The sequence below is a fragment of the Carlito syrichta genome, unplaced genomic scaffold, assembly GCF_000164805.1.
Source record: "Carlito syrichta isolate Samal-C Ts95f unplaced genomic scaffold, Tarsius_syrichta-2.0.1 Scaffold102536, whole genome shotgun sequence".
Classification (NCBI taxonomy): Eukaryota; Metazoa; Chordata; class Mammalia; order Primates; family Tarsiidae; genus Carlito; species Carlito syrichta.
In genome coordinates, this window is record NW_007046632.1 from 4,915 (window position 1) to 19,103 (window position 14,189).

At 45.0% G+C, this 14,189-nt stretch overlaps 1 protein-coding gene across 2 annotated transcripts; it reads left to right on the forward strand.

Annotated features, from left to right (window-relative positions):
• The first annotated feature begins 742 nt into the window (after nt 1-742).
• Nucleotides 743-13,780, forward strand: LOC103267413 (pre-mRNA-splicing factor SPF27). 2 transcript variants are annotated; one of them, XM_008065010.1, is made up of 7 exons: nt 743-879; nt 985-1,077; nt 5,973-6,043; nt 6,581-6,742; nt 10,858-10,908; nt 12,372-12,452; nt 13,259-13,780. In XM_008065010.1, the coding sequence occupies exons 1-7, from the start codon at nt 775-777 to the stop codon at nt 13,383-13,385; spliced, it is 690 nt and encodes a 229-aa protein (XP_008063201.1). In that variant the 5' UTR covers nt 743-774; the 3' UTR covers nt 13,386-13,780. The 2 variants fall into 2 exon arrangements, with proteins under 2 accessions (XP_008063201.1, XP_021571473.1); XM_021715798.1 differs by having other exon boundaries at nt 782-865.
• Nucleotides 13,781-14,189: the final 409 nt, after the last annotated feature.

Consider the following 14,189-nt stretch of genomic DNA (forward strand, 5'->3'; position numbering starts at 1 on the left):
AAAAATATATATATATTTTACTTCACTTAAGTGTCTAGCTAGCATATTTACCTAATGGCAAATTAGATCATCCAAAAAGAAACTTAGATAGCGAGGCTTAAAAACCATAGCCAACATTTCCAGGCTCTTGGCCGACAAAGCCCGGATCTATCGCACACAGGGCAGGCTCTGTACAGTTCGACAACCTTATTTCGTGTTTATCTGCTTAGTCGAAGGGAGGCTGCTTACTCCAGGAGCCACGTGGCAGAGAAGGTGCACAGAGAGCAGCTGGAGGGTCGGAGGCGAGAAGGAGCGCTGTTCTATCGCCCTAAGTCCTAACGGCCAAATGCTTGGGGGGAGAGAAGAGAAGCTTAAGAGGAGAAGATGGGAAGATGGAAGGGGAGCGAGCTGAGATGGGAAGCCAGTTTCTCCCTCCCTGCCAAGGTTCTCCCGCCCTGCTCCCTTTCCAGATATCAACATTCTGGAGGAACCGAAAAGCCGCCACACACCAACTCGCCGCCAGTCGCAGACACACACACACACACGAAAAGGCAGCAAGCGGAAAACAGGAAGTCGAGATCTTCTGCGGACTCTGGGACTCCAGAACCCGACGTCACGTCCGCCCCAAAGAAAACCACCCGGCCAATAACTGGCGGCGGAGCCAACGCGCCTTCGAAATTAGCAACTGAGCATGCGCCCAAGCCAGGCGCGGGCGGTGCGATTGCGTCGGTGTCGGGCGCACGCGCCCGCCCCTAAGACTGAGCCTGCGCAGACTCAGAAAGGGCCGGCGGGCCTATGGGCCTCAGCATGGCGGGCACGGGATTGGTGGCCGGAGAGGTGGTGGTGGATGCGCTGCCTTATTTTGATCAAGGATATGAAGCCCCTGGTGTGCGGGAAGCGGTGAGTGCGGGTGTCCTCGTGGCCGACGTCGCGCTCGCCGGCTCAGTGCCGAGAGAAGCACGCTGCAGGCGGCCGCTTCTACCCTGGCCCTGTTCTCGTTCTTAGGCCGCGGCGCTGGTAGAGGAGGAAACCCGCAGGTACCGACCTACTAAGAACTACCTGAGCTACCTGACGGCCCCGGACTATTCTGCTTTTGAAGTAAGTGTGTCTTGAGCCCGGGTATGAACGAGGAATCCTGTGAACCTTTGTTTCGGGTCGAGAGCTTTGGCTCCGTGAAAGTGATCTTTTCTCTTTTTGAGTTGGAGTCTCGCTCCGTCGCCCCGCCCAGCCTCGACCTGCTGGGCTCAGCCGGTCCTTCCGCCTCAGCCTTCCAAGTAGCCGGAACTACAGGCACGCACCCCCACGCCCAGCTAATTTTTCTTGATCTGCTGTAGCGATGAGGGCTCACCGAGTTGCCCGGGCTGATCTCGAACCCGTGGGCTCAGGCAGTCCTCTCGCCTCGGCCTCTGAAAGTGCTAGGGTTACAGGCGTGAGCCACCGCGCCCGGGCCGTAAAAGTGATTTTTAAATGTGAGCTTTATGGCTTGCTTAGTTTCCACTTACCTATCATATACGTATCAGCCTGTTGAAAACAGGTATGCCTTCTCTGGGCTTCTTCTGACACCCATAGAAAGACTTTCTGGGGCTCCACGAACTCTCTTGATGCAAAAAATGTGTGTACGTTTTTTTGAGTGAGGGTCCACGTGGGGACTTCTACTCTCGAAGGTCCACTCTACAGTAGGATTTTTTCATATCTAGAGAGTGCCAAAAAGTATGTATACACATTTTAAGGAAGAAAAATATGTATTAAAATTGTATTTGTTTTTGTTTTGAGTTGGAGTCTCAATCTGTCGCCCAGACTGGAGTACAGTGGCCGCTCCCAGCCACCGCAGCCTGGACCTGCTGGGCTCCGGCGAGCCTTCCACCTCAGCCTTCCGAGTAGCTGGAACTACAGGCACGAGCTACCACGCCCGGCTAATTTTTTGATTTATTATGGAGATGAGGTCTCACCAAGTTGCCCAGGCGGGTCTCGAACCCGCGGGCCCACCGAGCCTGGCTGTATTAAAATTGTAATACTATATACCTATAACAGAAGATGAATACAAGTCAAGAGTCATTTGATTAATGCCATCCTTTGAGTGAATGTCATACTACATGTTGCTACCTTAAACATTTCAATTCCAAAAAGTAATACATAGATAACATCTCTTAAAATGTGTATACCTAGCCAGGCTCGGTGGCTCAGCCTGTAATCCCGTGCCTTTGGGAGGCTGAGGTGAGTGGATTGCCTGAGCCCGCGGGTTCGAGACCCGCCTGGGCAGTGAGACCTCATCTCTACAACAAATTAAAAAAATCAGCCGGGCGTGGTAGCGCATGCCTGTAATTCCGGCTACTTGGAAGGCTGAGGCGGAAGGATCGCCCGAGCCCAGCAGGTCGGGGCTGCGGTGGCCGGGAGCGGCCACTGCACTCCAGTCTGGACGACAGAGTGAGACTCCAACTCAAAAAAAAAAAAAAATGTGTATACTTTTTTTGTGGTTTCCCTGGTATATAAGCCTCGTTATCTTAGCTCTTTAAACTCTGGAGAGCAGCCTTTGAATCACCGTCTAGATTTACCAAACGTACGTGAATACCTGAATGGATAACCATCTAAATATATGCTATTTTTTTCCAGACTTTTTCTTAATTCTGTATACCCAATATTTCTATTAATGTACTTCTCTTGTGATTAACTTAGATTAGTGACCTAAAAGTAAGAACTTTGACTGCTATGAGCTCTTTCTAAATGCCAGGTGCCATCCTAGATGCTGAAGTCATAGAGATAAAAAAAAAAAAAGATACAGTTTCTGATTGCAGAAAAGTACAATACAGTGAGGAGTTAGATATATAAAACAGTTTACAACAGTATGTATAAATGTATGATAATATGTAAAGCAACTTTAGTGGAAGTATGTATGACAAGAAGAGCAGAAAAAAAGCCAGGTGCAGTGACTCATGCCTGTAGTCCCAGCTCTTTGGGAGGCGGAGGTGAGAAGTTTGCCTGAGTGCAGGAGTTCAAGACCAGCCTGGGGAACTTGACGTGACCTCATCGCTACAATAAATCAAAAAAATTAACTGGATGTGGTAGTGCACACCTGTGGTTCCAGCTACTTGAAAGGCTGAGGCAGAAGGATCACCTGAGCCTAGCCGGTTGAAGCTGTAGTGGCTGTGAGCGTGCCACTGCACTCCAGCCTGGGTGACAGAATGAGACTCCGACTCAAAAAAACCAAAACAAAACAAAAAACAGAGAATGGAGTGTCTGCTTGCCTAGGGAGTCAGGTGCTATTCACAGGGTGGGTACTATTTTAAATCTACAGCCTAGAAGTGCACCCAAGAGTCTAGCTAGAATCCAGTTAGCTAAATGAAATATAAAATATGGTTTCTAAATTATTGGATTCAAGCATTTCAGCACATACCTGTTTGGACTTTTTTTTTTTTTTTTCAATTATACATAACTGTTTATGAAAGGATTGCTATTAAAAGGCAGTGTTTATAGCCAAGTGCCATGCCTCACATGTGTAATCCCAACACTTTGAGAAGTCAAGGCAGGAGGACCTCTTGAGCACAGTAGTTTGAGTCCAGCCTGGGCAACATAGCAAGATCTCGTCTCTACAAAAAAAAAAATCAGGCGGGCTCGGTGGCTCAGCCTGTAATCCCGCGCCTTTGGGAGGCTGAGGTGAGTGGATGGCCTGAACCCGCGGGTTCGAGACCTGCCTTAGCAACTTGGCAAGACCTCATCTCTACAATAAATAAAAAATTAGCCAGGCGTGGTAGCGCCTGCCTGTAGTTCCAGCTACTTGGAAGGCTGAGGCGGAAGGATTGCTGGAGCCCAGCAGGTCGAGGCTGCGGTGGCCAGGAGCGGCCACTGCACTCCAATCTGGGCGACAGAGTGAGACTCCAACTCAAAAAAAAAATTATCAAAAAAATTAGCCAGGCGTTGTAGTCCCAGATACTTAGGAAACTGAGACAGAAGGATCGCCTGAGCCCAAGAGGTGGAGGATGCGATGAACCATGATCATGCCACTGCATTCCAGTCTGGTCAACAGAGTAAGACCCTGACTCAAAAAAAAAAAAAAAAAAAAAAAGGCCAGGCACAGTGGCTCAGCCTGTAATCCCAGTACTTTAGGAGGCCAAGGTGAGAGGATTGCCAGCCCGGGGGTTCAGGACCAGTCTGGGCAACTTGATGAGACCTCATCTCTACAGTAAAGCACAAAAAACTAACCCGGCATGGTGGCGTGCATCTGTGGTTCCAGCTACTAGGAAGACTGAGGCGGAAGGATCGCCTAAGCCCAGCAGGTCAAGGCTGCGGTGGTCGTGAGCGTGCCACTGCACTCCAGCCTGGGCAACAAAGAGTGAGACTCCAACTCAGAAAACAAACAAACAAACAAAAAAAGTCGTGTTTATATTGAAGTAATGACAAAAAGGATAGTTGGTTGAGTCTTAAGAAGGAGAACATTAAAATTACACGGAATAACTGAAGTATTATTATCTTCCGAGTCCCAGGCGGATCCTTAGCCTGCGCGCCCAGGAGGGCCCTGGTCTGATGTATTATCATCAATGAATATTTTACTTAAGCAATTCTGAGGGGACAGACTTAGACTCACGGCTCTAAAGCATGTCATTTTGTGTCTCAGTCCTCTCCCCCTTCCTCCGTCACCAGTGAGTACTTAAATCCGTGCTTCTCAGCAGTGACTTCACTCTGTTTTCAACTCCTCAGTTGAAAACAAACATAATCTTGTCCAGGCACCTGGCTCGGTGGCTCATGCCTGTAATCCCAAAATTAGCCAAGCATGGTGGCACACACAATTGCAGCTACTTAGAAGACTGAGGTGGAAGGATTGCCCAAGCCCCGCAGGTCACGACTGGGGTGACCATGAGTGTGCCACTACACTCCAACCTGGACAACAGAGTAAGACTCCAACTCAAAAAAAAAAAAAAAGCCAGATGTGGTGGTTCACAACTATAATCCCATCACTTTGGGAGGCCATGGTCAGAGAATTGTCTGAGCCCATGGGTCCAAGACCAGCCTGGGCAACTCGACAAGACTTCATCTCTACAATAAATCAAAAAATTAGCTGGGCATGGTGGCACATGCCTGTAATTCCAGCTACTTAGAAGGCTGAGGTGGAAGGATCGCCTAAGTCCAGGAAGTTTAGGCCATGATGAGCTATGACCATGTCACTGCGCACCCTGGGTGACAAAGTGAGACCCCCAACTCAAAAAAACAAAAGAAATGAAGTTATTTTCTTTTTTGTGTGTTGGAGTCTCACTCTGTCACCCGTGTTGGAGAGCGGTGGTATGCTCAAGGCTACCGTAGCCTCGACCTGCTAGGCTCAGGCGATCCTTCCACCTCAACCTTCCAAATAGCTGGAATTACAGGCATGCGCCATCGTGCCCAGCTAATTTTTCTTGATTTATTGTAGAGATGAGGTCTCACCAAATTGCCCAGGCTGGTCTTGAACCTGTACTCAGGCAGTCCTCTCACCTCAGCCTCACAAAGGGCTGGGATTATAGCCACGGAGTGGAGCCCAAACTGGCTTTTATAACAGATCCCCTCTCCTGACAACTCATTAATCCATGAGTGGATTAATCCATCCTTGAGGACAGAACCCTTATGACCCAATCACTTCTTAAAGCCCCCACCTCTTGCTACTGTTGCATTGGGCATTAAATTTCAACATGAGTTTCAAAGGGGACAAACATTCAAACCATAACTGATTCTGATGTGCTGCTGGGATTGAGACCCACTGATTTCGGAGTAATCCTTTTCTCTATGGGCTTCTTTACATATGTCACCTTTCCTTCCTAAGCTGAATATGGTATGAAAATGTGGTTGTGATTCTTCTCCAAATCCTAGAGAGTGTTTAACCCAGAGAAAAATGAGGAGAAGGGAAATGATACATTTTAATGGATAATCGAAAGAGTAAGCACCTAAGTAGGTTAGATTCATTGTTCGGTGATTGTTAATTTCAGTTTGTCAGCAGGATCTTGGAAATAATTCTTTGATTTGTGTATCAGACTGACATAATGAGAAATGAATTTGAAAGACTGGCTGCTCGACAACCGATTGAACTGCTCAGTATGAAACGGTAAGGATATTACAATGGAAATTAAAATGTAGGTTGTAGTGACAGTAATGAGGTTTATAGGGATATGAAGAGACAATAGAGTGGGGTCTAAATGCAAAGAGTTATATTTTTTCCCACTTTATCTCCACAGGGGGTGTGGGTGCTTTGTAAAGATGGTAACAAAGCTTTTTGTATTACTGACATCTTAATAGTCAGTATTCTTAAGTATTCTTCAGTAACATCATTTAATAGCTAATGTAGCAATCCTTCATATGAAGGTAAGGTAGCTTATTTAACCAGTTCACATTAAAGGGAACACTTTTTTTTTTACTATAGTGACAATACTAGATACAGTTTTTGTTGCTGTATATAATGGTGATAAGTTGTATTTGTAAACTGATTCTTAGGAGATATATGTTATTACTGTGAGGTTTACATCTTTAGTCTTTTGTAGTTTTTACAATGTGTGTGGAACCATGGGACGTTCTGTTGGGAGGAGGGATAAAGGCTTGGTAATGCATGTATGTGGTTTTATTTCATTTTGTTGTTTAATTTCAGATATGAGCTTCCAGCCCCTTCCTCGGGTCAGAAAAATGATATTACTGCATGGCAAGAATGTGTAAACAATTCTATGGCCCAGTTAGAACATCAAGCAGTTCGGATTGAGAATCTAGAACTAATGTCACAGCATGGATGTAATGCCTGGAAAGTATATAATGAGTAAGAAGCTTTCTTTCTTTCTCTTTTTAAACCCATCCCGCCCAAGTTTTACTATTTTTTAAACGTGTGGGAGGGGACTGGGTGCGGTGACTCCAGCCTATAATTCCAGCACTTCGGGAGGCCGAGGCAAGAGGAGTCCAGGGTTAGAGACCAGCCTGGGCAACTTGGTGAGACCTTGTTTCTACAATAAATCAAATAATTAGCTGGACGTGGTGACACACCCCTGTAGTTCACTTGGAAGGCTGAAGCGGAAGGATGGCCTGAACCCAGCAGGTCGAGGCTGTGTTGTGGTGGTTGTGAGCCTGCCACTGCACTCAACCTGGGTGACAGAGTGAGACTCCGACTCAAAAAAAAAAAAAAAAAAAGTAGTATGGGAGGTAGGTTCAGGGAAGTGGGATAAAAATAAGATAGCTAGACTTGACTTGGGATTAAGTCCCAAAACTGAAACCCATATGAAAGGCCACCACTCTGAGACTCGCCTCAGAGTTCAAAAAGAGTACTAAAAGAGCCTAAACTAAACTTCCACATTTGTTGTATAATATTGTAAGAAAATGAATTTTGGCTGGGCATGGTGGCTCAAACCTATAATCCCAGCCCTTAGGGAGGCGGAGGCAAGAGGATTGCCTGAGCCCCGGGGTTCGAGACCAGCCTGGGCAACATGACGCAATCCGGTCTCTACAATAAATCAAAAAATCAGTAGGCATGGTGGCTCCAGCTACTTGGAGGGCTAAGGTGGAAGGATTACCTGAGCCCAGCAGGCCGAGGCTGCAGTGGCCGTGAGCGTGTCACTGCACTCCAGCCTGGGCGAGAGTGAGACTCCGACTCAGAAAAGAAAAGGAGTTCTGAGGTCTGATTACAGAGCACCACTTGGTAGAATATGACCCCTGTTGGGGGTCTTGCTTATAAAATTGATTTGCCTCATTCACATGTTATAGTCTTTAAAGTTCCTGTGAATGCTGGATTAGCAAATACTATATCATTTCTCCTGGGGGTTATATGTGTATATATATGCACACACGTACGTATCTTGCATAGATTATAATAATCCTAGAAAAAACTTTATCCTGGTAGATGTTGTTTTCTTTGTCTTACAAAAGGGAAAACAGAGTTCATACTTGCTTGAGACAGCACCACTAACAAATGCCAGGCTTGGAACTTAAACTCTGTCCTCTTATTTTTGTATGAGAGCTGAAACGAGAAGGCACAGCATCCTTGTTCACCCTCAGGTTGGGACGTGCACGCCCAGCAACCCAGATTTTTCACCACTGTACACATATCCATGAATGACTGACTGTAAGACACTACAAGTAGTTATTTAGGGATTACAAATAAATTCGAGCAAAGTTAATTCACAATTATAGAATCTGCAAACAGTGATGCTAAAAACTGTAAAAAGAGGATTAACACCAGAAAGAGTTTTGCTGCCAAAATAAGCCACTGACCTCTTTCTGTTCCATGTAACCAGCTCTAGCATTTATTGTCTATCCAGAGTTCAGTTATGGTGTTGGTAAAATTCAGTAGCTAGATGATCTCTTTGGCTCCTTTGAGCCCTAAAATTTCCTGAGTATTTTTTTTTTTTTGAGTTGAAGTCTCACTCTGTCAACTGGGCTGGAGTGCGGTGGCACGTTCACGGTCACCGCAGCCTTGACCTGCTGGGCTCAGGCGATCCTTCCACCTCAGCCTTTCAAGTAGTCGGAACTACAGGCATGCGCTACTACGCCCGGCTAATTTTTTATTGTAGAGATGAGGTCTCACCAAATTGCCCAGACTGGTCTCAAACCTGCGAGCTCAGGCAGTCCACTTGCCTCGGCCTCCCAAAGTGCTGGGATTACGGGCTGAGCCACCAAGCCTGGCCTCCTGAGTATCTTATTAACAGTTTTTTTAAAGGCCATTGAATCTCATGATTATGTGCAAAATTTTTGTTAGAGTATATTTCCTGAAACAAAGCTGTATAATATTTAGCCACATAACAATCCAATGGGCAAAGTCTAGAATTTGGGAAACTATGAAACAACTCAGTTTCTTTTGTTACTATTACACAAAGGATAAATAGGAAGACTGGGGTTAGGGTGATTAAGAAATCTAAGAGATAGCCGGGCACAGTGGCTCATGCCTGTAGTCCTAGCACTTTGGGAGACTGAGGTGAGATGATTGCCTGAGTCCAGGGGTTTGAGACCAGCCTGGGCAACTTGGCAAGACCTCATCTCTACAACAAAAAAAAAGAAAGAAAGAAAAAGAAATCCAAGAGACAGCTCAATTCAAAAAACATATTTCACAAAGTAAAAAAATATGATTCTTGTCAGCAAGAAGCTTAGTTGAGGAGACGAGAAATTCTGTGTGAAATAACCAGTAGTGCATTTTTTAAAAAATGAAGTCTCACTCTGTCGCCCAGGCTGCAGTGCAGTGGCACACTCACAGCCACCCCAGCGTCACCTGCACACCGGTGATCCTTCTGCCTCAGCCTTACAAGTAGCTGGAACCACAGGCGCACGCTACCACCCCGGCTAATTTTTCATTTTATTGTAGAGACGAGGTCTCGCCAAGTTGCATGGGTTGGTCTCAAACCCATGAGCTCAGGCAATCCACTCAGCATCCCAAAGTGCTAGAATTGCAGGCTGAGCCACCAAGCCCGGCCCAGTAGTCTATTTCTGGCACTAATGAGGACAAGGGCTACGTTATGTGCTGTAGTCTGTAAACTAAGCTATTCAGAGAAGGGACTTTAGCTTTAGGGGATACAAATCATTTTTGGTTACATGGTTGCGTTGTACAGTGACAGAGAAGTCTGGGCTTTTGAATGTGCCCACCACTCTCACTGCACATTGTACCCATAGGTGTTTTTCCTCCCTTCACCCCTTGCCCTGTCCCCCAGAAGGGACTTCAAGGGCCATTAAGGGAGGGTACGAGCCCAGTGCAGTGCTCACTCCGTAATTCCAGCACTTTGAGAGGTGGGAAGATTGCTTGGGCCCAGGAGTTCGAGGCCAGCCTGGGCAACATGATGAGACCTAACCTCTACAAAAAAACTAAAAACTTGGCCAGGCACGGTGGTGCATGCCTGTAGCTACTTGGGAGGCTGAGGCTACTTGGGATTGCCTGAGGCAAGGAAGTTGAGTCTGCAGTGAACAATGATCATGCCATTGCACTCCACCCTCAGCAACAGAGTGAGACCCCAACTCAAAAAAAGAAAGAAAGAAATAGCCGGGCTTGGTGGCTCAGCCTATAATCCCAGCACTTTGGGAGGCTGAGGTGAGTGGATTGCCTGAGCCCGTGGGTTCGAGACCCGCCTGGGCAACTTGGTAAGACCTCATCTCTACAATAAATTAAAAAAAAAAAATCAGCTGGGCGTGGTAGCGCGTGCCTGTAATTCCAGCTACCTGGAGGGCTGAGGCGGAAGGACTGCCGGAGCCCAGCAGGTTGAGGCTGCGGTGGCCGGGAGCGGCTACTGCACTCCAGTCTGGGTGACAGTAAGACTCCAACTCAAAAAAAAAGAAAAAGAAAGAAAGAAATATAGAGATAAAACTTTGAGAAATACAGAAATCTGATGAGTATCAGATGCAGTCCATCTTCTCTATGAAAAGAAGTGATGGCAGCTTAAGAAATGACATGAATACTCAAAATCAGCGTGTCAGTAAACTGCTTGGCTCTAGAATTTAAAAGACCTGAAATAGAACCTAGCTCTGACACTTAGATTACTTTGACCAAATTACTCTTTCTAAGCCTTAGTTTCCTCAAATGTGTATTTGGGATAATAAACTAATAAACTATACCTCAAAGAATTACTGTGAGAATTAAATCAGCCAATATGTATGGAGTGTCTAACATAGTACTTGGCACAGAAAGGTCAGTAAATTACTACTTTTAACAGGAAAAACTCGACTTTGTATAAAGTAGGTAATTCATTTTTAGTTGCTACTTTTCTTTTTTTAATCAATATTTTTTATTATGGCTTTGTGGGGTACAGTTAAGGGTTAGGTGTACAATTATGTTTCATTCAGGCACCCTGTTGATAAGAGGTGTTTCCCCATCCCGAGACATTTACTACTGTTAATCCCATCCCTCTCCCTCCCCCCCTCCCCCCGATTGCTACTTTTTAATCTGAGTTTCTTCTTTTTCTTTAGAAATCTAGTGCATATGATTGAACACGCACAGAAAGAACTTCAGAAGTTAAGGTAAATTATTTTTTCCTATTGTTTTAGAATAAAGTTTAGGTGAACCCTTAATAAGTAGAGAATGGGAAGAAAAAGAAAGTCATATAAAAGTAAACAATTGTCGGGCATGGTGGCTCTCGCCTGGAATCCCAGATTTTGGATAAGAAGATTGCCTGAGCCCAGGGGTTAGAGATCAGCCTGGGCAACTTGGGGAGACCTTGTCTGCACAATAAAAATTAAAAACAATTAGCCAGGTGTGTCCAGCTACTTGGAAGGCTAAGGTGAAAGGATTGCCTGAGGCCACCAAGTCAAAGATGCAGTGGCAGCCAGGCACAGTGGCTCAGCCTGTAATCCTGTGCCTTTGGGAGGCTGAGGTGAGTGGATTGCCTGAGCCTGCGGGTTCAAGACCCACTGAGCAACTTGGCAAGACCTCATCTCTACAATAAATTTTTTTTAAAAATGAGCCGAGCGTGGTAGCGCGCGCCTGTAGTTCTAGCTACTCAGAAGGCTGAGGCGGAAGGATCACCGGAGCCCAGCAAGCGAGGCTGCAGTGGGCGACAGAGTGAGACTCCGACTCAAAAAAACAAAAAACAAAGATGCATTGGCCATAATTGTGCCACTGCACTCCAGCCTGGGTGACAGAAAAAGACTGGCTCAAAGAAAAAAAAAAATAGGCCTGGTACAGTAGCTTGGCTCACACCTATAATCCCAGCACTCTGGGCAGCCAAGGTGAGAGGATTGCCTGAGCCCATGGGTTTGAAACCAGCCTGAGCAACTTGGTGAGACTTCTTCTGCACAATAAATCAAAAAATTAGCCAGGTACCTATAGTTCCAGCTGTTTGGAAGACTGGGGTGGAAGGATTGCCTGAGCCCAGCAGGTCAAGGCTGCAGTGGCCGTGAGCGTGCCACTGCATTCCAGCCTGGGTGACAGTGAAACTCCAACTCAACTCAAAAAAGAAAAAGTAAACAATTGATCCACTCTTTCCAGCATCTGGCACTAGTTTGCTCTACTTGAGTGGAGGAGAAATAGGCCTGAGGTCTGAAACATCTCTCCCAGGTCATTTGTAGCTTGCAAGTCTGCAGACATTGAAAAGACACTTTTAGAAGACAGTATATTGCAGAATATCACATGTAGTCTACTTTTTAAAACTAATTTCTACAGACACATATAGGAAAGAGTCTGGAAGGACACCCCTATCAAAGCTCACCAGCAGTTACCAGGAAAAATTAGACGTGCTTGGGAGGAGGGACTTGAGATTTGTCATTTGCGTGTGTGTGTTTAATTTTTCACAATGAGCATGTTTTATGAAATTTGCAATAAAATAATTAGAAGAAAGTTAATTATTGCAATTAGTCTATAACTATATATTTGTTCTTCTCAAGGGATTAAAAGATTCTCTTATATTGATTATAGCTTTTTCTGTTGATTTAGTCTTATGTGAAAATGTAATTAGGTTGTGTAAATGTTTTTTTTTTTTTTACAGAAAACATATTCAAGATTTAAACTGGCAGCGAAAGAACATGCAACTCACGGCTGGATCTAAATTGAGAGAAATGGAGTCAAAGTGAGTATAATTTCATCATCTTTCAAATTGCTTAGCACGTTCTAGTATCAAGCTTCAGTGATGCGATTCAAACAGTATTCAAATGGGATGCCAGGGGTGTCAAAGAGATGGTGTTTTCTGAATCATTCTTTACTGTCTGCAAGTTTCTGAAAAGATGTGGGCTTGGAAAGAGAGTTATAAACAAGAATTGAACCTTTGTTAAGTATTTCTGGTTCTGATTAGGGTTCTGCCTACATTTCTCCTTTAAAAAGAAAAACGTATTTTTAAAAATCTTGTAGGAAGTGAGATTCTGTGCTTTTTTTTTTTTAATTAGAGGCACAGTCTAATTTAAAAATGATATGGCTGGGCTCTGTGGCTCGGCCTGTAATCCCAGCACTTTGGGAGGCCAAGACGAGTGGATTGCCTAAGCCCGTGGACTTGAGACCAGCACAGGAAACTTGGCAAGACCTCGTCTCTACAATAAATCAAAAATCAGCCGGGCGTGGTAGCGCACGCCTGTAGTTCCTGCTACTTGGAAGGCTGACGCGGAAGGATCGCCGGAGCCCGGCAGGTCGAGGCTGCGGTGGCCAGGAGCGGCCACTGACCTCCAGTCTGAGCGACAGCGAGACTCCAACTCAAAAAAAAAAAAATTATGTATGTTACCCAGACTGGTATCAAATTCCTGACCTCAATCCATCCTACCTCGGCCTCCCAAAATGCTGGGTTTATAGGCGTGATCCACCATACCTGGCCATGTGCATATACATTTCAAATAAAATCTAAGAAAAATTTTTCTATGAATAATTTTTTCTTTTTCTTTTTTCTAGTTGGGTGTCCCTGGTCAGTAAGAACTATGAGATTGAACGGACTATTGTGCAACTAGAAAATGAAATCTATCAAATTAAGCAGCAACATGGAGAGGCAAACAAGGAAAACATCCGACAAGACTTCTGAAAAGGCAAATTAATCTTGTGGGCAGAAAGGAAGAAAAGTTGGGCTTTCACAGAGGCCTCTGCACTCTCTCTGAACTGTGAACGGCAACAGCATCCCCTGGAAGCTCCTGATGTCTAATGTTGAGAAATCACAGAATGTGTGGACTGTTACATTGATTCTGTTCATGTGTCTTAGCAAAATAAAAATTCTAACTTGGTATTTTTATAGCCATAAAAGAACTTCAGGCTTTTTAAATAAGTATGACTTTAAAATAATACTTTGTCATAGAAGTGATTTTGAGCCACTTGGACCATATTTTGTATCTAAGGATCTTTGTTTAGAGCTTTTAACATGTATAGGAAGTTGGAAACTTTTGAGTTATGTCTTTGTCTAATAAAGAGGTAGTTCTGAACGCATTCTTGATTACCAGGCAAGACTTCAGAAATTCAGTGATCCGTATAGTATATCGTTGTCATTATCATCATAGGTAACAGTTATGTCAGGCATAATATGTACTGAACACTTTTCTGAGTATTTTAGGTAGACGAACTTGATTTACATTAATAAAAACCACTTGATCCTCACAAAAACCTCAGGAGATGTTCCCATATCAGACATGGAACGGACTGATTAAGTAACTTGCCAGAGTTTTTTCCTTTTGAGTCAGTCTCACCCTGTCACCCAGGCTGGAGTGCAGTGGCATGCTCACAGCCATCGCAACCTTGACCTGCTGGGCTCAGGCAGTCCTTCCACCTCAGCCTTCCAAGTAGCTGGAACCACAGGCAGCGCCACCACACCCAGCCAATTTTTTGATTTATTGTAGAG